The 26,664-nt window shown below is 39.6% G+C and overlaps 1 protein-coding gene across 1 annotated transcript in view; it reads left to right on the forward strand.

Moving 5' to 3' along the window:
- Positions 1–26,664, forward strand: part of LOC107675909 (CUGBP Elav-like family member 5) — a 250,660-nt gene that overhangs the window by 125,357 nt on the left and 98,639 nt on the right. The window contains exon 3 of the mRNA XM_016470411.1: positions 23,957–24,005. Coding sequence (XP_016325897.1) covers positions 23,957–24,005 — 49 coding nt within the window. The remainder of the gene's footprint in view (positions 1–23,956; positions 24,006–26,664) is intronic.

Here is a 26,664-nt window from a genome sequence, read left to right on the forward strand (position 1 = left end):
TTCATGCAGTAGTTACACTACTCTGGTCACCACTCAGAAGAAGAGTACAGAAGTCTGCTTGTCGCATTAACTGTGCTAGAAATATGTAGCATTAAACATTGTTAAACGTTATGTTTCAGAATCCTTTCATTAAGTCTTACACGTAATCGTTCCACAGTAGTAACACAATCAAGTAGAAAAGTCTGAACCAAAGAAGGTGTCGCCATCATATTTTCAGGAACAAACGGTAACCTTTTTTTCCCCATGTACCTTAATTCGGTTTCCCACCTCATTTGTTGTTAACACAAGCTCCTGAGCTAGACTGCTTCCACGGCTCATGTATTCCATCGCATGCTTGGCCCCCCGCATTGCCGCTACCAGTTTGCCAACAGAGAGCAAACGACCTGACACCAGAGTGTCAAAAAGATGTGCCAGCATTACTCTCCATTACTGCCTGTGCTCATCGAGGGTTTCATCGCCCCTCCAAGCTCTTTGTTCTTTTATGCATTTGTAGATAAATAACCAGGTCCCATATTTGTTCTGACCTTTTTGTTCTTGTGCAGATGTACATGAGGTGTCCAATAGGACTGTTAAGATCCAATTGCATTGTGAATCTTCTGTGCTAACAAATGTCAGATGCATCGATCGACAGCAACACGGCAAAATAACATGGAAGCAGTTGCTGGGATCCCTGTGCTCTGGTAAAAATGAGGGAGCTTTGGTGTGTGCGTGTGAGTGCATGTATTAAGGGGCAACTGAAAACCCTACTCATTAACTCCCAACTCTGCAGTTTCAAGTTTTCATGGATTAATCAATGCTAACTTACTTTATCAGAGCCACTTATCTTCGCAATACAGGAATCCATGCTTGTCCCTGACCAGCAACAGGAAATATTTCACATTGCCAGTGTGCAGAGTCACTTCAACCCCCTTGCCTCTGGCTCCCTCTTACTTGCCCTTTCTTAAATGTCTTTGGGAATGGTGCATGTGCACATGTACGGGTTTGTATTGAGGGTGAATCCAGATCTCATATTAGTTAATTTCGCACATTTCTCTTCAGTAATTTGTAACCATACCACATTAAGATAGGCGCTTAATGGAGCTTAGATAAGCTGCCCTATTCCCCAGGATCCAAGCGAACCAGATGCACTCCAATGCATGGAAGTTACCGAGGCGTGGGCCTCAAGTCTGGCCCCGGCACAGAGGGTCAATTCTGGCTTGACTGACAGACTGAATCCCCTCTTCTGCTCATCGTCTGGGTGAATGCTGCTATTTGATCTTGCTTCCTCAGATCGATCATTGGAGGCAGGCATCTCCTCTGCCAATGGAGCAGGCAGTTTGCCCTCTCTCGCTCTCTCTCTCTCTCTCTCTCTCTCTTCTGCCTCAGGTACTGTCTCAGATGTGTCGGCCTAGTCTGATGAACTATTTATGTATGCGTTTATTTATGTATTTATTAGATGCACTTGCTCAGCAGTCATACCGCCCAGTCTACCTCCGGGGAAGGTTGCGCTACAGACCGACAGCCAACTTGACAAGTTATTTGATTTTGGCAGGGTCGTAATAACGTAACCGTTTGAGTTGTTAACAACCTAGACCCCTTTCCCCTCCCTCCTTTCCACTACCTACTTTGTTGTCTAAAGTAATAACCGGATCATTGTGGGATGTAAGAAATATCTACTAAGAGATTATGCTCGAAATAAAAGGCGTGAAAGCATAAAGGTGATGGGAAATGGACCCTTGCAGCATCTGTAATTAGCTAAGGGGATTGTGGACAATGCTCCCCAGAGAGTCTTCTGTGTACCACCCCCACTCAACTCGACGGCTGCCACAGTGGCGATCGGAGCCACATTGAGTTTGTAATTAATGTATTTACTGTATGTACCGCTGGCCTGCTCGGCTCCTCTTCAGTTAGAGGGCATTTACGACTGGGAGCTAACAGGGGCACAAGGTTACAGCTGCTCCAGTTTTCCTGGCCCTCACTCTCTCCACCGCTTTCTCTTTCCTCTTGCTTACGTGATGTGTGTCACAACAGCTACAACATTAGTGTTGGTCTTTTTGACAGCCAAATAGCGTAAACTTATTTTGGTATGTGCTGATTGCATCATGTAATGTGTAGATTGTCCTGAAGACTTTCTCTCTCACTCCTTTCGTCTTCATGGCGCCGTTTCGAAATCGTGATGGAGAATGTTAAAAGTGCTGAGTCATTTGTCTGATCGCCTAAGTGAAACACATTTGGAGCAAATGAGTCAGGAAAAGAAGTGATTGAAATAGCGGTGGAAATTTCCATGAGAGAGGAGTTAGAGATTCTGTAGAGAAGCGCGTGGGCTGAGGTAGATGGAGGTGAGGGTCTAATCCCCTCACACACATACACACTCACACGCTTCGCCACAGGTACATTGAAGGGCAAATGTTTGAATCATTTAAAACTCAAGGGAACCGGATCTATTCCAGTGACCAATGGCATGCTAGAGATGAATGCGTGGCAATGACCCGCAGTGCTGCTTAATTAACGGACACAAGACGGAGAGTCCAGAGACACGGAGATAGACGGGGATAGAGGCATATACAGAAAGGAGCGGTAAAGATGGATGGTATTGGAAGAACTGATCTTTATCGTGCCAGGTTTACTGGTATTGAAGGAGTAGTTAATTGGGGTTGGGGTGATTGCCCCACCTGTCTCCAAACTTTTACATCTGTAGTAACTTTTATGCATGAGAAGTCAAACCGTAAAATGAAAATCGCACCAGCTAGAATCCCGAGTGTAATGTCAGATGACTCGTAAGTCTGAAAGGATCACTGGATGCTAACATTCATTGCGGGACCTTCCCTATAGCCTAGTCCTTGAAGATATTACCCTGCTTCCTAAAGATAGGCTCGCTGCCCAAAGCCTAGGAGATTTTGATGATATAGTGGTCCCTTATTTAATCAACTGGCAGCCTTTATTTAGTGTTTGTTACCCTCCTTTGACCTGTGGGGACTATTAAATGTCACTCCCCTTTAAGTGAGAAAGAGAGACAACCTTGCCCAACTTTGCTTCACCTTTAAAGGTCAGGTGTTGCCATGGTGACAATTGCACCCCCCCCCCCCTTCAAAAATCTGTGTCAGCTTCCTTTTGGTTTCCCACTTGTTTTCACCACGTTATCTCGCTATCTCTCACTCCCCCTCTCTCTTTCTCTCCAACCTTCTCAACTTCCCTTGTCCTGACAGATTACAGGATGTTTTTCTTCAATGTTTGGCTTCCGATACGGTGGCTGACGTTTTTATTAAAAGTACTAGTCGTGAACGCGTGGGCTTAAGTGAAGGTGCAACAGGCAGGACAGACGCGACCACACACCCCCGTACCACCACCACGGCCCATTGATGAGAATTAATGCAGCGACCGATATGCAGAGAGGTGGGAGAAACCAGAAGGATTAGAACTTGAGCTTTCCAGTCACGCTACAGCAATTTATTAGAATTTGTTTGCTTGGCCCTGAAGTCTTCATTCCCCAACCCTGACGGAACGAGAGAGAGAGGCTGGAGGTGGGAAGAGTGCAGGAGAGGAGGGGCTTGGGAGACGGGGAAATGGGGATCCAAATGAAGACACAGTCAGCACAACCCGACTTCAAGGAATTTAAGCCACTTTGAGAGTTACACTGCATCCTAATCAGGCACAATGCGTTACATAGTAATTCACCTGTCTTTCCACACTGAAAATGAATACATCAGGAATTTGGAACAATGAGATTTCAGTGTGGGTGGGGCTGTCTAGTACACTATTCTTGTTTTTTTGTGTTTCTTTTGTTGTTGAACACCATTTACATATTAAAAAATATATAAGATATTAGATATAACTGATGGTTAGAGGGCAGAAGTTAAGGGATAGTTCACCCAAAAATGAAAATTCTGTCATGGAAAGGTCCTCACTACCTTTCTGGGCCTTGAACATGGTAGTTGCGTTGCTGTCTATAGAGGGTCAGAAAGCTTCCAAATTTCATCAAAAATATCTTAATTTGTGTTTTGAAGATGAACGAAAGTCTGACGGGTTTGGAATAACATGAGGGTGAGTAATTAATGAAAGAATTTACATTTTTGGGTGAACTAACCCTTTTTAAAATTAGATAGCTTGGTGACATTAGACTTAAACAAAAAGTAATTCTATGGTCTTGTTGCAAATTAATTTTGGTGCACTTCATTTTTGCTTGTCTATGTCAAATTCTCCTTCCTTTATATTCTTCCCTACAAATGTACTGTGTTGAAATTTACTATTTGGTATATGGCACTGAATTCTTACCCTAATCATATACTAAGATACAGTATTTACACAGTACTCTGAAGTACTTCAATAAATACCAGTATTACCATAGTAAATGTTTAAAAAACTGTATCACCTCAGTATGCATCCAAAATACATGTTAATACTATATAAACGTGAGAGTATATTACAGCAATGGCAGTAGACCATTTGTAGTTATACGTTGATTTTAGACATTAGTAAGTACCACAAGGTTATACAAAATACAACATCTTGTGAATTTCTGAGAAGCGGCAGCCTCATAATACTGAAAGCCAAGGTGTCCTCTGAGGTAAGTCTTGTCTTCAACGGATTGAAAATTCCTTTCAAGTACCTGCTGTCTTGGGTTAAGCGTTTAGTTTTGACAGAGGATGAATCATATTATAACAGACATTCAGACATGACTTTGAAAAGATTAAAAAAAAAATTATTTGCACATTTCTCATGCGTAGTTTCTTAAGGCAGTAGATTGGTTAATCGGACAAATGATTTGGGTACACCCATGTCATCCTGAGCAAACTGAAAATGACTTAAAAACACGGGATGACAAGTACTAGAAAAAATCTCAATCAGTTCAGTAAAATGTCTGAGACTCATTCACCTGCTGTTGAGTCTTTATAAAGGGAGTTTACCAAAAGAACCCACCTTCATTTTTTTTTTTTTTTTTTTCAAAAACCATATGAATTTCTTTCTTCCATCGAACAGGAAAGAAGAAATTCTAAAGCTTGTGCTGGTCGCTGTTTTCCATGCAGTTGCAGGAAACAGGACCTGGACCTTTCAAGTTTAAAAAAACGGCACATAAGCGCCATAAAAGTTTTGTAAATGGGGACAGTATGACTTATGTGCTGTATTATAAGTCTTCTGAAGCTATACAAAAGCCTTTGCCTTTGAGTCAAAGTATGCAGATGTCAAACCCTGAAATATCTTGTGTGCTTTCGACCACCTTATTCCAAGTTCAAAGACATTATTGAAGAATTTATGAGGCAGAAGGTGAGTCAGCTTCATGAATGACGTGTTCTCACGAATCTTTCAGTGATTAGGTAAAATACAACATTATTCTTTAATGTCCTAAAATGTGTGGCACACGTATCACCTTGTCGACAAGAAATGTGTATCGAGAGGATTCTGGGTAGAGAAGCAAAGTTAGAGAAGAACTATAATGTTAAGTTGGCGTGATGCTGGGAAGTGGGCTGCAATACGATGTGACAGACATTGAGTCAGCTTCTGTTCTTCAGGGCCTGAGCTCAGCACGAAAGCATCTCTTTGGCCATGCATTCCCAGCATGCAGTATGGATGCAGCTTTCCACCTTATCAACTGCAGCAGGAATTTAGATGGCAAGCTACACCGCAAGAGTCTGAAAAATTAAGACAAGTATCCCTTGGAGAACTTTGAAAGGAATGTTTCTATATCCTTCCACATTATTCAATGCTCTAGGTAAACAGGAAATGTTTAATATTACATTAAAGGAGAAACAAACAACACAACCATGAATGCAAGAAAAACTGCCCTTATTAAAAGATATCATTCATATTCACAACAGGGACCTTTTATTGGTGAGGAAAATCTATTTTGCTGCCCTGTTTGCCTAGATATATAGTAGACAGATTTATCTCAGCAGTATAAATAATTTACTAAATCTAAATCCAAAAAATTCATGAACCAGAGAGCTGAATTATGCAATTTTACATGTTCCAGTGATAGCTTGGACATGAATTAATTGATAACAAAATCATCTAAAGATTTGAAAATGAAATCGATACATCTTCAAAGGCCCAGGCTCATAAATAAGTCATAGTAAATAAACATAGTACGTCAGCATGCAAAATGTATGGGAGGTTGTAGCTCTTACAGAATCCTGTATCATTGATTGTCTGAAATGTTGACATTTAAAACTTGGGTAACATATCTGATAAAAGCAGTATAATTTAATATAAACGTAAACTTTCGGAAAACTCAAGTAAACTTCGAGTACCATTTGAGTGGTATGTAAAATACGCAGTGTGAGAATTCTAAGCTAAAGGCTAGTTAGCATATGCTGGTGTTGACACTCTGCAAGCTTCTGTTTTTCAACCTGTAGCTTAGCATTGACGATTATGACAGATGTGCGTCAGTATTGCGTGACTATTTATGAGGTATTTGCGTATTTATGCTTTACAAGCGTAGCGCAGAGAGCTAAGGCAGACTGGGTGGTAACTAACATGCTATTTGAGTGTATGTGTGTGTGTGTTCGTGCGGCTGCACGCCGGCTTTACGGTGACGGGGTCATTTACATATAAATGAAAGTTGCCGATCACACACGGCTGACCCCATTTATTCTGGCGGATGGACAGGCAGGCCCGGCTAGCGTCGACACACTGCCGAATTACTCCAAATTACCACATTTCCATCTCCACATCGGCCCTGTCAAACAAGTGCTCATCGTCGTCACGTTTTCTCTTCCTTATTTCCTCTTGCTCTTTTTTCCCCTTTCTTTCTCCACCAGAAGGAATAAGTGTAATTGGCAATGGAGAATTTAAAAGGGCTGTCATTGCCTGTGCTAGGCACCCGGACAGCGACCCACCATATTGAATTAGAGAGAGAGGTTTTGTGTTGGGTGTGAAACTGAGACAGTGTAGGAAATACCTCAGAGATTATAGCCCATCGGGGATTTAGAATTGGAATAGTGAAAGATTGTTTCGTCATTTAGCTGTCACGATTCTTTATCCAGGTAACATCTAGTTAGATGGCTTCTTTCAAAATGAGGATTTGTAGCTATGTTTCATACTTGCAACATTAACAGTTGCCTTTCTTTAATTTAGTGTTGGTGCACACTTTACATTACTAATCGCAGACTAGTGCATCAAATCGGTGATTGGTCTTGGCTGAAATGTTGGATTCTCCTAGTTGTTATTCCCGAGAGTGTGATTCTGGAATAATCCATCCTGACTCAGTCTGGGAGCTGAGAAGCAGTGGTACAGAAATATTGAAGTTGTTCCCTTACCTTGTCAAACCATGATGAAGAGAAATCTCTGCAGCAAGATCTCTCAAATACCATTTATTTGATATTCCGTGCACCTAGCGTATCTATAATCTCGGGTCTCTTCAGAGCAAGAAGCAATCAGTAGCACCATGAAATCAATGGCGAGGACAATTATGAGTGAGCGTGGAGGTTAACTGGACGTATATGTCCGTGCTATCGCGATGCAGCCTGTCGAATAATGGTTACCCGTCTCCAGTAGGAATATGTCAAGCGGTCACTGCATGACAGGACCGGGACAGTGACTCGAGACCTCTAGAACCTGAGGCTAACCTATCTAGTCAGTAATGTCATTGGTGACTTTGGGATTCTATTAGTGGCCTTGGAAGAGGAGCTGGCCCAAAGCCCAGCGGTACAGCCATAATTGATCTGTCATAGAAGATGCCCCTGCAACCTCCCTTGTGGCCCCAGCTGAATCCCCCAAAAGCCTGCTCCCTGTGTCTCCATCTCTACCTGGAGAATGAAGCAAGAAAGTGGCCTGAAGGTCACATTTAATGATGGAGGTGGAAAATAAAGAGGCCTGAGATGTTGGATACCGACCATAATTGCCAGTGAACAGTGGGGTTATTTGATATTGATTCTCAATGAGGGGAATCCATGATGTCTATACAGGCCGTTTACGTGTCTGCTCGATGACTGCAGGCCGGTCAATACCACTGTGCGGCACCTGGGAACCCGAGGAGACCCTCCACCCCGAGGCTCATTTGAATGGGTGAATAGTTATTGGTTCCCTCTCCCCTGCAGTCGTTGTGTGGCCTCATTTGTATTTTTAGTGAATTATTCTGGTTGCACAACCTGAACCCACTTAAGCGTGTCACTTAGCATTTGTTGAAGTTTCGCCGGGGTGCGGGCCTCATCAGGTTTCAGCCTGGGAGTCTGCGGTTAAGTGCCCGCTTGTCATGTTTATTTATTTTATTCTTTCTCTTTTTTTATTTTCATTTTGTAATGCAGGATTGCAGTGCTGATGGTGGCTGTCTAGGTTGTTTAAACCAGCAATTCTCAACTGGTTTTGCTTTTACAAGTGGCGTTCTGACAGTTCGGCATTGTTAGAACCCGTATTTAATGTAATCTAGGTAATATTTCCTATAGGGATGTACAATATGTCTCTACCATATCGGTTATCGGCAGATATTAGAGCTTTTTCCTTTAAATGTATCAAATATCTATAAATGTATAGATATTTAACATTTAGATTACCTTTGCCATCTTCTAACACTCACTTAAAACCTTTAAAAATATGAATAATTTGGTAACACTGTTAAATCTAATCTTTAAAAAAAAATCTCAAAATAAATTTTTCATATTGTAATGTTGTGTTGCATAAGTTTACTTGTAACATTTACAATACTATTTTATTTTATTTATTTATTTTATTATAGACAAAATATCAAAGACTTTTGATGTTGGCTGTTTATTCAGTCATTATTGGTATCAGTTGGAATTTTGCTATCAATAAAAAAAAAAAGTATTAAATTTCAATATTTGCCATTTATTTATTAATGATTATATGTTTATTGATATTGCCCTGAATTTTACAATCAGTTTATTTATTTTCTTGTACCTTGTTTAGTTTGTTTGAGGACATGTCATGCAATCTATCTGTGTTAGCATCTTGCTAATCTGGCTACCTTTTCCTAAATGAGAAATGAATAAGTGCCAAAATTCTGTAGAGTTTGCTTGGATACACAACTTTACTAAAGGTATGAGAAGCATTTTACCCTGCCTTTTGAAAGTTGATAAACGTATTTATTTTACTACATGACTAGCTTATCATTGTTGTTTTATTTAGCATTGTTTTTCCATGGTGTCCACAAATCTATCAGAACAGACCGTGAATATTTTTTGAGTCACGACCCACCAGTTGAGAACCACAATTTTAAACACAGCCAAAGGATAGAGAACAGGTGAAGGTGTCGCCATATGCACAGTGGCGTAATCCTGCTAAGTCGTCATTAGATTACCTGCCGGTGTCAGTTAAATGCTGCAAATCCGCCGAACACTCATCCTGGCCTAACTTGAAAACATGACGATGTTAAAGCTGCTATGTCTGATCTCAATTTGAATAATCTTAACTGTTTATATGTGGCAAGATGCCTAATCCCTGTGGCTCACACTATAAGGGGCGCTCACTTGAACGCATGACGTACTAGTGTGGAAGTACAAATGGCACTGAATATTGAAATTGGTCCCTGGAGGCAATTACTCATTCTTGTTCTATATCTTGGTCTTCCTTTACCATGCCTTACATTTTTGTTTTGTTTTTCCTCTCTCTCTCTCTGCAGGAGAGACTCTTCCTGGTGCCAATTTAGTATGCATGGAAAATCACTCACAAATCCACGATATACATTATAAATGAGGCATCCGATTCGGCACGCGTGTCATAGAGCAGAAATTTTTACGTGTCACCATCTTTCCCTCAATTCACACACAAACACAGTTCTGATGTCAAGAGTGAAGTGGTGGAGCAAGTGATCATGGTAGGAATATGTTGGGCTTCATGCCCCCTGGCCACATCTGTCGTTGATTCGTCTCCGCTGGACTTTTTATTGATTTATTTTAAACAAGGTGGAAAAAAATACTTGAGAAATGAGAAGCCTGAGGTGACAAGAAAAGGAATAAAAAAAGGAAGATGGAGGAAGTTGTGGAAGGTGATTTAAAGCTACAAAAAAATGACTAAAATATTTAAATTTTCTTTTTATAGTTTAGACATTTTACAACTTTTCGTGGCATTTTTTTAATGTTCTGAATTTGAATTTTGTACATTTTAATTGAATGTGACATTTATGAACTGAATTACTTTGTGTTTTTTATAATTTAAAATTGCGAAATTAGTTGTAAATTTACAAATTATAAAATTACAACTTTTTAAATTCCATTCTGAGCTTAGAATTTTGGCCAGTCACATAGCTTCTGTCCTTGTGTCATTTTTCTAACATCACATCATAGGACTATAGTGTAAAATCTGGCCTCACTGCATCTTCTTCTAGCCAAGAACCAACGACTTAGGCAGAAAATAAAGCAAAATACCTCTGTTTTGTTTTTATGCACTTATTAGGAGAGGGTGTCTGAAATAGTTTGTAGCTCAGTAATAGAAAGTTGTCGAAAAATATATTATTTTAAGACATAAAAAAAAATCACTTTTATTTTTCTCCCTTTCAGTGGTTTCTAAATCATCTCCAAGCACAGAATTGGCAAACATGGCCATCTTTGACACGCCACAGTTCCCGCTTTAAAATGACTCCCTGCTTAGTGAATCCTAAGTTGTGCTCTACCTAATCGATGCCCCCCATTAATTCCTTTAGCTTGGTTTTAATGTTACAAGTCTAGAGTTTAGCACTCCACAAAAGCCACCTGTTCTGAATGGGTCACCTTTATAAGTCTCAGGCCCTGCATTGATTTTCAGCAGGACTTATTTCATGAACCAGGTCTTTGGGACAGGACACAGATGAAGATGAACTAGGAGGCTAAATCACTTTTCTTTGGCCTCTTTTTTCACTCTCTCTCCCTTTCGCTTGAAATCCCCCCACCCTTTCCCATAATTCTCTGTCGTCGTGTTTCCAGTGGAGTGCAGCCAAGTTTTAGAAAAAGACGCTTTTTTTTTTTTTTGCATTTAACTTCTTAACACCAGGATGGATACATCATCTGTCACATTTGAGTTGGTTTATGTGAATTACTAGCATGTGTAAACATGCCTTTGCAGGCGGTGGGTTAAAATATCAAGCGCAATGCGTACGCGCAAGATTGCTCAAGCATTAGTTAGAAGGCTAGCAAAGAGGGTTGACTTCCTCAAATGTAAATGCTGTATGATTTAGCAGGTTTCCATAGCTTTACAAATGGAATATGAAGAGCGTGTGAACTTAAAAAATGAATAAATTATTAAATAAAGCAAACCTCGTGGCAGGAGGCTAGAGTTCATGCAGAGTGCAGGGCATTCGAGAGAGTCGCTGCATCACTCTTTCATTCTGTCTTGCCGTCTTTCTTCCAGAGTCACAGACATCAACGTTGACACCTTTAAATGCGATGCTCCTCGTTGAATTAATGCCGGAGTAAAATAAATGTCCCTGGATGGTTGTGCGCATAGGATGACGGGAAGCGAGCATCTGTCAACGTGGTGGGATGGACACAGGTGGCGGAAATGATTATGGAAATGTTTATGGAAGGGACTTGTCTCTCTGAGGGATATAGAAAAGAAAGGAAGGAAGTCGAGAGAGGTAAATCAACCCACAACCCTTGGGATGTGTCTTAGTGAGATCCCAAGTGTAAGAAAAGATGTCCCAATATACATTAAGGGCTTCCTTGCATACTGTATCCCCATGTGTGTAAGTAACCTATGACCATAGGAATCTGAATTTCAACAGCGAAGTTCAACACGTTCTCTATCCCAGGTGTTTATTAGGTGCGTTTATTAAATATTTTGTCTAATGATTATGATTTCAGATACAAATAGGAGTGAAGTATTGTTAGCTTCTTTAAATTATGCATATTTTCCCATAAAATCAGTGCAGAAAGGGTGTAAATATATTCTATAAAAAAGTAGACTGACAATGTCATAGTTTGTCTTTTTGATGATAAATATTTTTGTTCAGTTTTTAGTCATATTCATTATTTTTAGTTAATTTGACTAAATCAGCATCTAAATTAGTCAATTAAAATATTTAATATACATTTTAGTTCGTTCAAAACCTGTTTTTCTTAAATAACATTGTTCACTGTTATCATACAATATGTGTTCGTTGTCCGTGTTTTAGCATATCTAGCATATATATTCACGACATGCTTACACATTCTGACTAGCGATAAGAACCTCAAGTTCACTGTTTTTGTATCATTTTGTGCATATGTAAGTTGTAATATTACGTTTATCTTGCGTATATATGTAATTAATCTCATATGTATATGTTTTACCGAGTTAATTAAGCCGCTTGCACAGCGCTTCCGTTTCCCGGTGTTCATTCACGGTTCAATTTATGCTGCGCTCACGCGATGTCGTAATTACCATAATTCCGAGATGGCAACACGTGACGTTCAACTCGGTGCTGTTCATGTCCTCGGACTGGGGATTATCCGTTTAGCGTCAGTCAACAAAATGAACCTGCATGAAAGAATGTTAATGGCAGCTATAAAACACAATACAAGTAACAGTTGCTATGCAAATGTGTTATTGTTACATTTTATAATTATTTCTTTAGGTTGTTATTACATGGATAGCCTCAATAGCATGGATGTCTTTCGATTTTTATTTACATTACTTTTGTATGAAGACATCTACATTGGCAAAAGTCAATTTTCTACATTGGCCAAAAATGTTTAAATCGTAAATATTACGAAATAACTGCTTAATTACATTTTACTACTGGAAGCGCCATGTTTCTCTGGTTTCCGCGTGAGGTGCAGCCAGTTCACAAGTTGTAATTACGAGTTCTACGAGGACGTAAACGCTTTTTCAAGTTTGTATCTCATAACCATGGTAATTACGATATATGCTGTGAACGCACCTTTATGCTCAGGTAAATTCACGCCATTATTGACTATGACTAGATTATTTAAAACAGTTGTATTCTTGTCATATTTTCGTCGACAGTATGGTTTAATTTAACCGTTTAATGGTTGCCGTGATACTCATTTTTCATTTAGACGAATCTTTCGTCAGCAATTTTGCAATTTAAAGATTAAAACTGCTATGAACACCGTGACAAACACATGTAAACTCATGTTCCCACTATTAAAATCAATATAGATGTACTCTGAGATGGACAGACACTTATCATGTTTTCTGCATAACTGCACCGTGTTTTCACATAGTTGGAGTCCTTCAGGGCGGGATATGGAAAATGCTGGAGTTCATTTGCCTGTCAGTACCGAGGTCACGCTAGTTCAAGATCTAAACTGCCGTGTGTGTTTTATTTAGCCTGTTTGTATACTCCATGTATAGGAGGATGCAGGGAATGGTTTTCTGGAAACTATAACAAAGCAGCTCTCACTAGGTTGTTTCATGAAGGATTTAAATCTATTATGGCATAAGAAGAAGGAATTGATCTTGTGTGATGTTGTGCTGTAAGTGATGAACTTCTCTTAGCATGTGTTGAGGGGTTGTAACAGGTTACTAAGGAGAACACTTGTGTAGATAGTTGTAAAGTCACTAATTCTATGCTTTTGGAGATTCAAACAATCACTATCAACTTATTCTTCAAATCCATCTACTTTTTGTGTTTCACTGATGAAGAAAATCATATGGGATTACAGAACAACATGAGAGTGAGTAAATTATAACAGAAATGTTCTTTTTGAGTGAATTATTAGTTTAATACTGTTTTTTTATGTATTAATTTAAAAGCCTATTTTTTGCAATAACAATGTTCTTTTATGTATTTTTGAACAAATATACAGTAACAAAAAGGTAGGCACAAAAGTTCATTCAGTTTAGTAACTTTTCATTATTCAACAAAACAGTGAAATCTAAAAAAAAGATTTTTTTTGTAACTAAACAGAAAAACTGACAAAGATGAAAGAAAATGCAATTAATGTTTTTCTCTGAAGTTTTTCAAGAAGAACTTTGAACATAACTTCACCTTGCTAGAAAAAATTGTGATACACACACACACACACACACACACATACACATACATAAGTTATTTTCAAATAAAGAGAAACAGGTTTGATAGATGAATAGATAGATATTTAGTTTTATTTATACAACAAATGTATTTGAAGAGTTTTTTTTTTTTTTTGCACTATTTAATTATCATCTCTGGATGTACTGTACAATACATCAGTGATCAAGTTAATACAAGCCATAAATTGCATTTTTTTATTGTCTGAATCTGTCTGATTGGATTGATAATAGAAGCAGATAATGAGGACCTTATTTAAATCGTATACTCTATCTATGCCAGAGTGGAGTTGTTATTGGAGTTGAATTGGACTGCAACCGCATACAGATGGACTAAGCATGCTGGATCCTCGTTGAGTTCTAGTCCGTACAAACACACTCACAATGACAGACACCAAGCCACATTGCCTCGGCTGTAAAACACTGAACACACAAAGATCTATTGTTTCACTATCGATCGTCAAGGCAACTGCGATTTAGATCACGTGTGAGATACATACGCTGAAACATTGTAAGAAATGGACAATGGGTTGAAAAATAAGACTAGTTAAATTGGGCACACAGCTTTTTAGGTCAACAAGAAAAGTCCTCCATTTATTTAGCAAGATTATTTGGTTAGCTGCAATTTGCTATTTGCATTTAGCACAGTTTTTTTTCCATACTGTATAAACCCTGTCAGAACAGACCAGCGACCCATTTTTGAGTTGCAACCCACTGGTTGGGAACCGCTGCAGTCGGGCACATTACCATTATTGCATCATCTCTCATGGCAGATAGGTGAATGGCTTTGAGCAAATGCCACTTCTGGCTTCAGGTCTTTCTTTCTTTCCCTTTCCATCTGTCTATCCTCCCATCTCATTGTCGTTCCTCCCGGCTTTTTTTCTGTCCACAACTGACACTTGGTCGACTTGCATCGCTGCCTCCCTCTCTCCTCTGCCTCTTTCCTTTCAGTTCTGCCGTTGTCATCCCCTCAGGACCACGAGGTTGAAAGAGGTTAGATGTGGCATGGAAGGGTGCAGGGTGGCTTAAAAAAAAGACAAAAAAATGCAAGCTGTGGTGAATTGCTAATAGGCTATCATAGCGCTGAGAAGGCGTTGGCTCGCCGGAGGTCTGTAACCCATTAAAGAAACGTCAACTCGGCATAGGTATGCCGGGAATTATGGGTCACTGACCGGGAAGCGGTGCTGGCCACCCATTGGTCAGAGGAGTGCCCTGTAATCTGTCACAATCCTGTAGCGGCAGTGACAGCAAGGGGAGCTTCCCCCTTGTTCTGCCATGGCAGGGCAAAGCAAGCACAGAGCACAATACCGTGAAGCCCCCTGAATGTTGTATTAGCACATCCTAAAGAGATCCGGCAGTCAAAATGCTAAGGTTACCAGTGTTTTCACATAGTTGGGTATATACATCATACTTTATTTAATCTGGCCTGGTGTGTTTCTAAGCAGAAATGTAGTGCTGGTTTTAGCCAGATAAGCAAAGCAAAAGTATTAAAGCGTCATGAAATACTCAAGGTCAAGGTTTCATGAGTAATTTAGGTCAAGAGATCTCGAGAAAACAATTTCCTCTAGATCTCGACTTTCTCGATTTTGACATGTCAAGAAAAAAGTCAAAATCTTGAGAAAACAATCTTGTTACTCTGAAATTATGATCAAAGCCTTGAGAAAACAATATTGGTTGTGGCGGTATCACAAGAACAAAGTAAAAACTGGAGAAAACAACAAATTGTTATTGAAAGATCACAAGAAAATTAAGTCAAGAACTCAATAAACAATCTTTTGTTATGTCTAGATTTTAAGAAAACTTTTTTTTTTCGGGGACAAAAGAAAAGTAAGTCAAGAACTTTTTTATGTCTACATCTCAAGAAAACTGTTTATGTTGAGATCACTTGAACAACTTTTGGTTTGTTGAGATCTTGAAAATTTTTAATGAGATTTGGACAACACAGCCTTTGTTAGACTGAGATCACAAGAACATTCATGACAAAACAAAAACAATAATAATGCACTCTCATGGCTTCCTTAGGTGTGTGTAGATGAGTACAATAGTATTTAGATACATTCATTATTCATGAGAAGGCGTGGCCTAATCATCAGTGGGTGAGTTTTTTCAGCTTGGAAGTGCTTCTTTTGACATCTTTTACTTTCAAAGCTGTCATCATGAAACTTTGAAGACATAAGAGTCACTAAACATGATTGCCAACATTTTGACATGAAACGCCACCAATTGCTCTTCAAATAGGTTCTACGAGACAGGGCTGGAAACGAAATTGAGAATAAAAAGAGATCAAAACAAACACCATGGTGCTTCTTAGGAATTTGTTGACAGAGATTTTTTTCCTCCAACAAACCTCACGTCTCTTTCCAGAAAGCGATGGCTTTCTTTGAGCTGCAAACGCCTTTACCAGAGATGTCTGGGAAAGATGCCCTTCCCCTGATAAAAGACCACGGCAGCTGTGAAGTCAGGGAATCTCTCTTGTGCACTACCTTTCTCTTTATCTCGCTGTGACACTCCGGTGACTGGCTTGTGAGCGTTTGTAGGATTAGGGACTTTTATCGTTCTTTTTTATTTGTTCTTGTTGAGTTTTTCAGCTCGGACCTTTCATCCACTTCCAGGTAAACCTGTGTTAAAACTGGGTTCACTCGAACCGTTGTACACGCTCATACAGACACTGTTTTTCTGATGGTCTTCGGTGGGATCCTGGTTGTAGTGCTGTGAAAGGTCAGCAGCTACGTCTTGTGGTGCAAACTTAGGAGGCAGAGGAACATTAAGGGGGAAAAGATTAAATCTAGACCACTGACCTTTTGAGGGACGTCAGACTGAAAGCTCACGCTTGATGTGGCGTAAGATAACTCGACGTTAGCTGGACCGCAGCGTTAGACATTTTCAGAGCACTGCAGACGTTCCAGATTGCTCAGAATGTGCAGTGTCAATGGTCGCAGGCACTGGAGCTACATCCGACCTCCAGTATTGTGCGAATCGGAGAGAAGCTATTGGAGTTTTCGACTTCAGACGCTTGCGATTGACAAGTCGGTGCAGTCGATACTCTTATCAGGGCTTCCACAGAGGTGCTGGGAGCAAAATACCTCACCCGCACACATGCTGGCAGATACTACTTCACCTCGTTCTCCCTCATCCATTTTCTGTCTCATTTTCTTCCTCTGAGAGACTCTGGCAAACAAATGACTTACATTTTAAAGGAATAGTTTACGCAAAAATGCAAATTTTGTCATTTATTTACCCTCGTGTTGTTTGAAACTCCTTTTTACTTTTGTGGAGGACTAAAGGAACATTTTTTGAGGGATATCTTAACCGCTCTTGTCCATAAAACTAAATCGAATGAGTACTGGGTCTGTCAAGCTTCTAAATGCTTCATAAATGTAGCCCATATTATTTGTATGCTATATTACAACTCTTACTTCGTAGCTTTGTGTTGGAAGCAGACTAACTGCTGGAGATGGAAGAATAACTTTCCCTCTCACCATCCCTCTCTCTTCCGCTCTCACCTTCCTGTACGGTAGATTTATTAGTTGAGCCGAGGCCCAAGGCTGTCACCACACAGTGCACTTTCAAATCAATTCTTAATCATTCAAGCTTGTTCACAGCAGGGTTGCTATAGTTTTAAAATGATCGCTAGTTTTTATTTATTTATTTGTTTGTTGTTTATAATAGTTGTTTAATTTTTTTAAACATTTGCATTGTCTATTATTGAGTTTTTTAGGGAGCATTTACAGCTTTTAATTTCATTTTTTTTGCAAAGTTAAATTTTTTATTCAACAAAAAGATGTATTTTTACAGCAATTTTTTGTTAACTGTTTGTAAATTTTGGTAAAGTTTTCTATGTTTTTGAAAGAAGTCGCGTGTGCTCGCCAAGGCTGCCTTTATTTGGTGTTTTTTATTTGAAAAATAAAAAAAAGTAATATTGTCAAATATTATTACAAAGTAAAATATTTTAATTTATTTTAAAATGTAAATTATTCTCCAGTCTTCAGTGTCACATGATCAAGGCTGTCACCACACAGTGCACTTTCAAATCAATAATTGGAAATATTAATTATCGCAGCTGGGATGCTCCAGTTAAAAGGTGTTTATTTCCCTATTAGGAATAACAGAGGAGAAGGGGCTTTCTATGTTTTTGAAAGAAGTCGCGTGTGCTCGCCAAGGCTGCCTTTATTTGGTGTTTTTTATTTGAAAAATAAAAAAAAGTAATATTGTCAAATATTATTACAAAGTAAAATATTTTAATTTATTTTAAAATGTAAATTATTCTCCAGTCTTCAGTGTCACATGATCCTTCAGAAATCATTCTAATATGCTGATTTGCTGCTCAAGAAACTTTTCTAACTATTATTAATTTTGAAAACAGTTTGCTGCTTCATATTTCCGTGATACATTTTCTCTAAGGATTCTTTGATGAAACAAAAGTTTTAAGAACAGCATTTATTTGAAATAGAAATTTTATATTCAATTTAATGTGGCCCTGCTAAAAAAAGTATTAAAAAAATCTTACTGACCCAAAACTTTTGAATGTTAATATATTTCAGTTATATGCTTTATACCATGAAACATTAAAACTTAAAATATACTATTTATGTGCTTCATATACTCTCCGATTTATACAATTCTTTTAAAGCACAGAATTGAACTGTTACAAGTTGTGAACCATTTTAATAATGCATGTGAACGGAAAAAAAACGATGTGGTGCGAAACACCTTTTGAACATACAACCCAGCAGGTGAGCAAAGCTCAAAGTCTGTTTTTAACAGGATTCTGCAAGCCGTGACTCTACGATGCCACTGACCTGGAAAAAAATAGTGTACAATAAACATTCTAGTTTGGCTGCTATGGAAAACAGTGTCTTTTTCTCATTCACAGTTTGTAAAAACCAAAGCAAACCATGCATTTCGTCCATGTTGACTGTTTGTCCCGCATGCAATTTATGACAGAACGGCGTAAAACAAATACGGGAATTATTTCACATTCATCATAGACGGAGGCAACAAGGCACAGTCCCGATTTGCTCGGAGCAGCTTGTACTGAATTTCTATCTACCCCAGCACAGCGGTGCCTAATCAAACATCACTACAGGAGAACAGACTGTCTCTCAGGAGAATGGCTGTTTCATATCCCCCACTGTATTTTGTTTACCCTGTTTGATAGCTCCCCCTTTTGAAAGACAGCAGCACAGCAAACAACATGATTATCAAGTATTGTGTGCTTAAAGAAACAGATGACAAGGACAAAGAGACAGTTGCTCCCGTAGCTACGTCAGAAATCCCGAAGAATGCGTTTCCATACTCGCCGGTCGGGCTTGCTGGGGACCGGAGGATCGCGTGCATCCCAAACGAGATGCAACTGACACAGTCCTGTTGGGACGTGGGGATTTGAATTGTTCCACTGAGTTTAAACAACAGATTGGCAAACACAGGGATGCCGGTGCTTTTGCTGCGGGCGGGAAACGTATAAGTGTGCATTTCCGCCAGCATGAGTCTATCAGCATATGTGGGGGAGCAATAGGGTGGAGTCACGGCTCTGGAAATGCCACTCAACTGAGAAGCAATCTTATCTGGCAGTTGCAGGCAGTTCTCCTTTGCCTTCCATCCTTTACAGCCCCCTCCATCCCTCTGTTTTTGTCCTGGACCTTGGTGCATTCGCCATTCCGAGTGTGGAAACCTCTTTGAATCTATCACAATTAGAACACGTGTAGTTGTTTTCTGCAAGGAACACAGCATAAGGCGAACTCATTCGTTTTATCTTATGAGTAAAGAACGCTTGGGCAATAAAGGCACAAAAGCAGCGGAGAGGCGTAGTGAACTCTCTCAGGACTCAAGCTAAATGAATGCTTTCCCTGACGACAGCACAAGTTTGTCAGCTGCCGGTTGTTTTGTTTCTGGCGCATGTAAATGTAAACAGAGAGGTCATTTATGGTTAGGATGGCCTTTGTCAATTATGTCCTCACCACTTTTTAAATTGTTTGCAGCAGTGATGCAGCCACATCCAAAATATAGTTTAAATGCTTTTGATTTAATAAGTAATCTTATTTATTTACTTATTATTTATACTCGGACAGAAATAAATGTTGTCTCAAGTAGTTATATGTTAATATCAGTTTTTACAAAATATTATTTATATAGTATTATTTATTTTTATATTTTCAATTTTCATGTTAATGTTTAAAGGGTTAGTTCACCCAAAAATGAAAATTAGGCTGTGTTTTACTCACCTTTCGAGACATCCTAAGTGTATATGGCTTTCTTCTTTCAGACGAATCCAGTCAGAGTTATATAAAAAATTGTCCTGGCTATTCCAAGCTCTATCATTGCAGTCAGCGGATGTTGCAGTGCTTCAGTCCAAAAGAAGTGAAATAAAAAGCGCCCATCCATAAAAAAAGTGTCTCACACAGCTCCGGGGGGCCTCCAGTAGCAAATTGATGCGTTTTTGTAAGAAAAATGACCATATTCAAAACGTAATAATCACTTTAATGTAGCTTGCGCCAATAGTTGTACACGGAAGCAGTTCCAGGCTGATGACGTATGAGGTCGGCTTTGCGCATGCATGAGTCTCGTGAAAACCAACGTTTGTTGGAAGTCTCCTCTTGGCTTATATCGAAATTCTCTGACATTCTTCTTTACAAATCCTCGTTTTGTACTTCTAATTAGTGACCGTTGTTTTGTTTTGATCTCTCCCCTGCACTTCCGCGTTCGTCACTTCTGAGCGGCGCATGCACAACGCCGACATCCTACGTCATCCGCCCGGAACTGCTTCCAGTGTACAACAGTGAGCGCAAGCTAGATTAAATTGATTATTACATTTTAAATATGGTTATTTTTCTTACAAAAACGCATCGATTTGCTACAGGAGGCCTTTGTTCCCCCCCCGGAGCCATGTGAGACACTTTTTTTTATGGATGGGCGCTTTTTATTTCACTTCTTTTGGACTGAAGCACTGCAACACCCGCTGACTGCAATGATAGCGCTTGGAATAGCCAGGACAATTTTTAATATAACTCCGACTGGATTCGTCTGAAAGAAGAAAGTCATATACACCTAGGATGCCTCGCGGGTGAGTAAAAAACAGCCTAATTTTCATTTTTGGGTGAACTAACCCTTTAAGTTTTATGCTCTTTTGTCATTTATATTAGTTTTTGTAAATATTTCCATTTAGCTTTAACTTCTTTTTAATTCAGGTTTAGTTTTAGTCGTTTTAGTATATATTCACACACACCATGGAAGTCTATACTATGGAAGTCAATGGGAATCAAAATATGTGAATTTGTGTGTGTGTGAGTGAGTGAGTGAGTGAGTGAGTAAATGTGTGTACCTGAAGTGTACGCCATTCCATTAGAGGTGAGAAAAATCCAATAAACTGAGTTCCGTCGATACTAAATGTACAAGGGAGAAACACATTGCTCTTAGGAAAACAAATGTACCATTACACCAGCATTTTATGACCAGGACAGTGACTAGGTAGAGAGGTGAATCCATAAACCTTACACCAAAGTCCAATGTGTTAGGAATACATCTCACTGATGGCGTTTACAGGTATGAGGTAGTTCTGAATGCATTCCCTCGCAAAAGAGAATCTCCTTTATTACCAGGCATTGCATCCAGTGTTGCATGCATATTGCGATGTTTATAAAAGTGTCTGTTTTGTCTAATGTGGGCCACTGTTTGTGTTTGTCAGGTGATTTGTTTGGAATGGTTATGTCTCACAATTATGCCTGTTGGATTGTTTTTGTCTTTATGCTTGAAAATGTCTGAGTTGTCATAATGTATTTCAAATGGACAAATTTATTTATTTTTTTTAACTTTTCCTTTAACTGAAGTGTATGACAAAGCTACTGAACTCTGACCTTCAAAAGAATGATATATTTTGCCTTTTCCCCTTTGCACAAAGACTTAGACCCTGCTAGTTATTATTTACGATGGATAAATTTATGGAATAATTTCTCAGAGGAAGGTTATTCAGTTCCTCAAGGTGAAAATGGATACGTTTAACACTTAATGAATCTGGCCTGGCCGTCTTCCTCATATATCAGCATGTTATTAAGACGTTTTAAAATCCCATTATGGTGTTTCTCCTTGAACAAGTCATGCTTTTATGGGACTGGCCTGTCTTTAAAACTGACCTTTTACAGTTTGCTCCCCCCCCCCACACACACAATTGGACAGTAAAAGAAAATATGTTGAGGAGATAGAAAAAATGTTGATCCTGTTGTCTCTGAAACGTTTCCCTGGCTCTTGAGTTGGCGTCGACATGAAACTAAAGTTGCTGCAGCATTCAAAAAGGCTTAATTTCAGGTTACAGATGGCTGGGGAGCCTGCAAAGGGCACTTCGCAAATTTGGGTAATCTTGTCGCAAATCTCCGTACAGCTCTTGGCCCTTTTTCATGCAAACTGGGCCTGCTTTGTTGCTATTAGCAGTTTGTTTTGGATTGATAGAAAGCTCCCATTGGATTACGATGCTGGGGAATGGATTTTATAGTGTAAATTAGGCCTTTAGGACAGGATCTGTCCTGTTTTTCAACAATTAAAGAAAGTGTAACCATAACTTTAAAACTCTATATTAATCAGCATGTATGCTAATGAATCAAATGTGCATTTGAACCTTCAAAATAACCAAAATAAACCCTGAAAGAAAGGACATAAAATATTAAGAAGTCACTTTATAAAGTTGCTTTACTGCTCCAATAGTCCACACTTATAGTATTCCTTTCTACATTACATCCCCAGGTAGGAATAAATGGGAGAATAAAAAAAACCCTTTGAACATCCTTTGATCCTGCAGCTTAGAACACCGTACGTCACATTTATGAGCCTCAACACCTTTTAATTCTGCCAAACATTTATAATTACTGATATTTAAAATAGCTAACAATTCACTGAAAAATAATTTACTTTGGAAATGTTTGTGTTTTGACCAATATTTCTAAAATTCCTTGTCATCTAAACAGAATGGCTGGAATTTTTAAATTCCTTGTCATCTAAAAAATCCGTTTGAATCCTTGAAAGATGGGCAAATGAAGGAAAAACAAACAAACAATATATATTTTCTTTCTGTTTTGCTCAAGTTTGTAGAATAAGAACCAATCAAACTTCAACCTTTACAGGGATAATGGAAAAAAGTTGTTGAGCGAAATACGGAGCACAAAAACTGTGATGACAGAGGCATCTAATCCAACAAATGCCATTCTTATCAGGCTTTAGTAGATTACCGTGAGCCTTCTACCCACAGAATCCCTCCTTGCCAGACACTCTCCACAGCCTAAGGGGCAGGAATCAATAGGGCTTCATTGATCTCTCTCTCTCTCTCGTGGCTGCCTCCACTTTAATTGTTGTTGCATTTCACTTCCTCCTTGCCACCATCGCTAGAGACTGTAACCAATCGAGCACTGCGAAGCAAACACAAAAAAAAGGTTGCTAATGAGACCAGAGATTTTTCAGAGATGGAGATGGACTTTAGAAGCTAATTTTAAGATACCACTATTGTTGTATTCGATTCCTGATTTGGAATGTGTCATTGAAGTGTAATTGTGGTGAAAAGTTTTTGGGATTTCAGTCTTTACCTGTATAAGTAGATGCGCGCTGTACCTACAGTTGCCTGGAGTGTTAGCAATATGGTTTCTGAGTGAACCGACTTACCTGAATATAATAAATCAGAGGTGTCTTTAGGGTTTTGTCTGGAGGTACACTCAGAAACTTGGCCTTGTCCCCATATGCCCTGGTGCTGATTGAATGCTTAAATAAAATGGTAGTCAATGCAAACACAGGATATTTGCAAATACTTCTATTTCAGATGGAGAAAACAAGAGCTGTGCCTGGAGTAGCTATGCAGCACTTCAAAAATAGAAACAGCGTGCGAGTAACGTGAAGGCATGATGGTACAAATCACCACTCTTGTATTTTGTATGTGCCCTGCAAACCGACATGTGGATCTTTGCATTTGATCCAAACTTAGACAGGATTTTTTTGTGACGGACATAGGCTCAATAGTTTGAGGCTGTTGGCTTATTGTGGTGACAGCGCTTGCCTGTTCCTGAACTAACCCTTTGTCTTGTCTGTACTGTTTTTCTTCTTCCAGATGACTCGCCCCATCCAGGTGAAGCCAGCTGACAGTGAGAGCCGTGGAGGTAGTTGTCTTGTTCTTTTTTTTTCTTGATGTATCTTTTGTATGAACATACATGAACTTGCTTGCCTTGCTCCCTGCTGAAAATATCAGCAAAACTGGCCACCTATGTTTGTTGTGTTTTGGATGCTGGAACCCTATATGAGATCCTGGTATACTGATGAACCCACTAGACATTTAGATTATTTCCGTCAATTAGTTCTTGAAGGATCATGTTGGTCAAAAACAGACCCACCTGCTAAACGACTATAACCCTGCATGGAAATTTTCAGCAGGGCCTTCCTTCCTTCCTATCTTCACAATTCTCTTTCTTTGACTCTCCGTCTATCTGATGGATGCCCAGATTATTAATTTTAATTATGGAGGCCATGGTGCTAGTGAACGGAAGGGAAGTGGCTTCTGCTGTCTGTCTAACCTTGCCCCCCCTGCCAAACCCATTAACGACACACTGTAAATTAAAAAGTAATTAGCTTAGATATTGAAACGGGAGCCCTGAGCCCCAGACCCCCAACTTGATGTCTGGTCAAATCAAGGGGCATATTGTAAACAAAAGGTGTAAATGCCATAGGGATATATGTTGGGGGGAAGGTAGAGCGAGGTTGGCTGAGGATGCACAACTTGTCTAACAATCAATTATATTGCAGGACGCTTGCCAAGACCCTTAATTCTGGGTCTCTAGCATGAAATCTGCTGTTTACTGTAAATAGATCTGTCTATTGGAATCGCTCACGCAAACATCCTGTGGTGGAGGATTTAATGATCTCGAAAAGGTGTAAAAGAGAGCAAAATGGGTATTTTTCTAGCTCTGTTTTTTCATTTGATGGTCCTAACCGGGCATTGGCAGTAGTGAAACTACTGTCCCGCAGACTTTAGTTTCATCCCTAATCAAACACACCTGAACAAAGTCTTCAGTATTTGAAAATTCAGTGTGTTTGATTAGATTTGGAACTAAAATTTGCAGTGGTCCTCCAAGAGTAGAGTTGCCCCTCCCTGATCTAAATGGACAACTTCTTTTGTCATTCCAAAGGAATTATAAAAATCAATGAATTTTTAAAAAAATGCCCCCAATTTGACCACCTTGCAGACATAAGAATCTTTAAGGGAATGAGAGAAACCATCAGGCATGGGTCAACAAAATCTAAAAAAAACCTTCCCTGGCAATTTTTGGAAAATGGTGAATGTCAAAGTCCCACATCCAGTGGTCCATCCCAGCAGTAGATAAGCAGGCCTTTGTAGAGGAGATTGATGCCTCATAAAACCCCATTGATTTTGCCATTGTAGAGGTGTGTGTTCGCATTGACTCTGACACGTTGCTGTCTTTGGACTTCTCTGTGAGTGGCCAGCCTTAGCGGTCCCTAGGCACCCATTGGGTTTCCTTAGATCCCTTATTGCCTTCCTCTCGGTGACCATGTTGGAGATGGAGAATGTGCTTAGGCCAGGCCCAATAGTTGCACATCATCCTAAATGAACAGCTCAGAGTAGCACCCCAGGAGCAATCCAACACTGTTGTGACTTTAATGGTTGCCGGGGATTTCTTTGCCAATCCTAGAGTGTCCTGCTTTGACAGACTTGCTATTGCTTTAGGCAGTGCTTGCAAGCTGTATGAGCTAATGCTGCCTTTTCTTCATGGGCACGTCCTCTAGTCCCTAGGGTAGTTGAGGATCCATGCGTTAGGACTTAATTACATTACTTTCTCTAATTCCGAGGTGGCACCCAGGTGGACACTAGTTATTCTCTCGAGTTCAAGTGGGTTGACTGTTGGGACCCTCAGTGGCTCCAGTTCTAATTATGCTCGTAATCTCATTAAGTGGTTGAAAGGTCACCACACCTGTACAAAGAAAAACAAAGGAAGAGACCTTCTAAACCTCAAGGAACCTCCTCCACAAGGGATTTCAGTCAGTGGTTATTAAGTCTATGGTGCTAATGTGATTAAATAGTTCTTCTAGATGCTTTTTTAAATCATTTCAATCTGCATGCGGTCATGGATTAGAAGGAATCTCCTGGACGGGTCACCTGATTGACATGCTGCCTAGTTAAATTAATAATGTGGGTTATCATTAAATGAACAGTGTGCTGCCTGATAAAAGGTGCATTTCTGAATTTATGAGGACGCCGTAAGTGCTTGTAAACATTGCCAACCACATGATTTTGACTGTGTGCTAATATTCTTTGGCTTGCTGTTTGGGTGGTTCTTGTACCAAGGCTGTTTTGCTAGTGAGGACTTCTGCCCAAGCAAGTGTGTCCACGCTGAGCAGAAAAGGAAGGGAATTTGAAATGAAAGAAATTAAAATATGTTTGATTGACAACTCCCTCTGTACCATCTGAGCCTTTTTATATTAGTCCTCATCTCCAGAAAGCAGCATGTTTGCCTTATTGAACCCTTTTCTATCCTTGCTCTGTTATGCAGCATGTGTCATTAAAAAGAGCTTTGGGGACAGATTGTACACTCACATACACACACTCTCTCCCTCTCCCCTGGTATCTCCGATATGAAACAGATTGATTTTGCTTCACAGGCAAGCCTGATGACAGGCACAGGCTGGATATAAAGGTGGCTGCTATTGCTTTTTGAAGGGCTGTTCAATGCCTCTCAGAGGCATTTGAGCTCTGACACAGGATACATCAGCTTTAGTCACTTTGATCTTCTGCCCCCCCCCCCCCCC

Source organism: Sinocyclocheilus anshuiensis, unplaced genomic scaffold (assembly GCF_001515605.1).
Source record: "Sinocyclocheilus anshuiensis isolate Anshui unplaced genomic scaffold, SAMN03320099.WGS_v1.1 scaffold2048, whole genome shotgun sequence".
Classification (NCBI taxonomy): Eukaryota; Metazoa; Chordata; class Actinopteri; order Cypriniformes; family Cyprinidae; genus Sinocyclocheilus; species Sinocyclocheilus anshuiensis.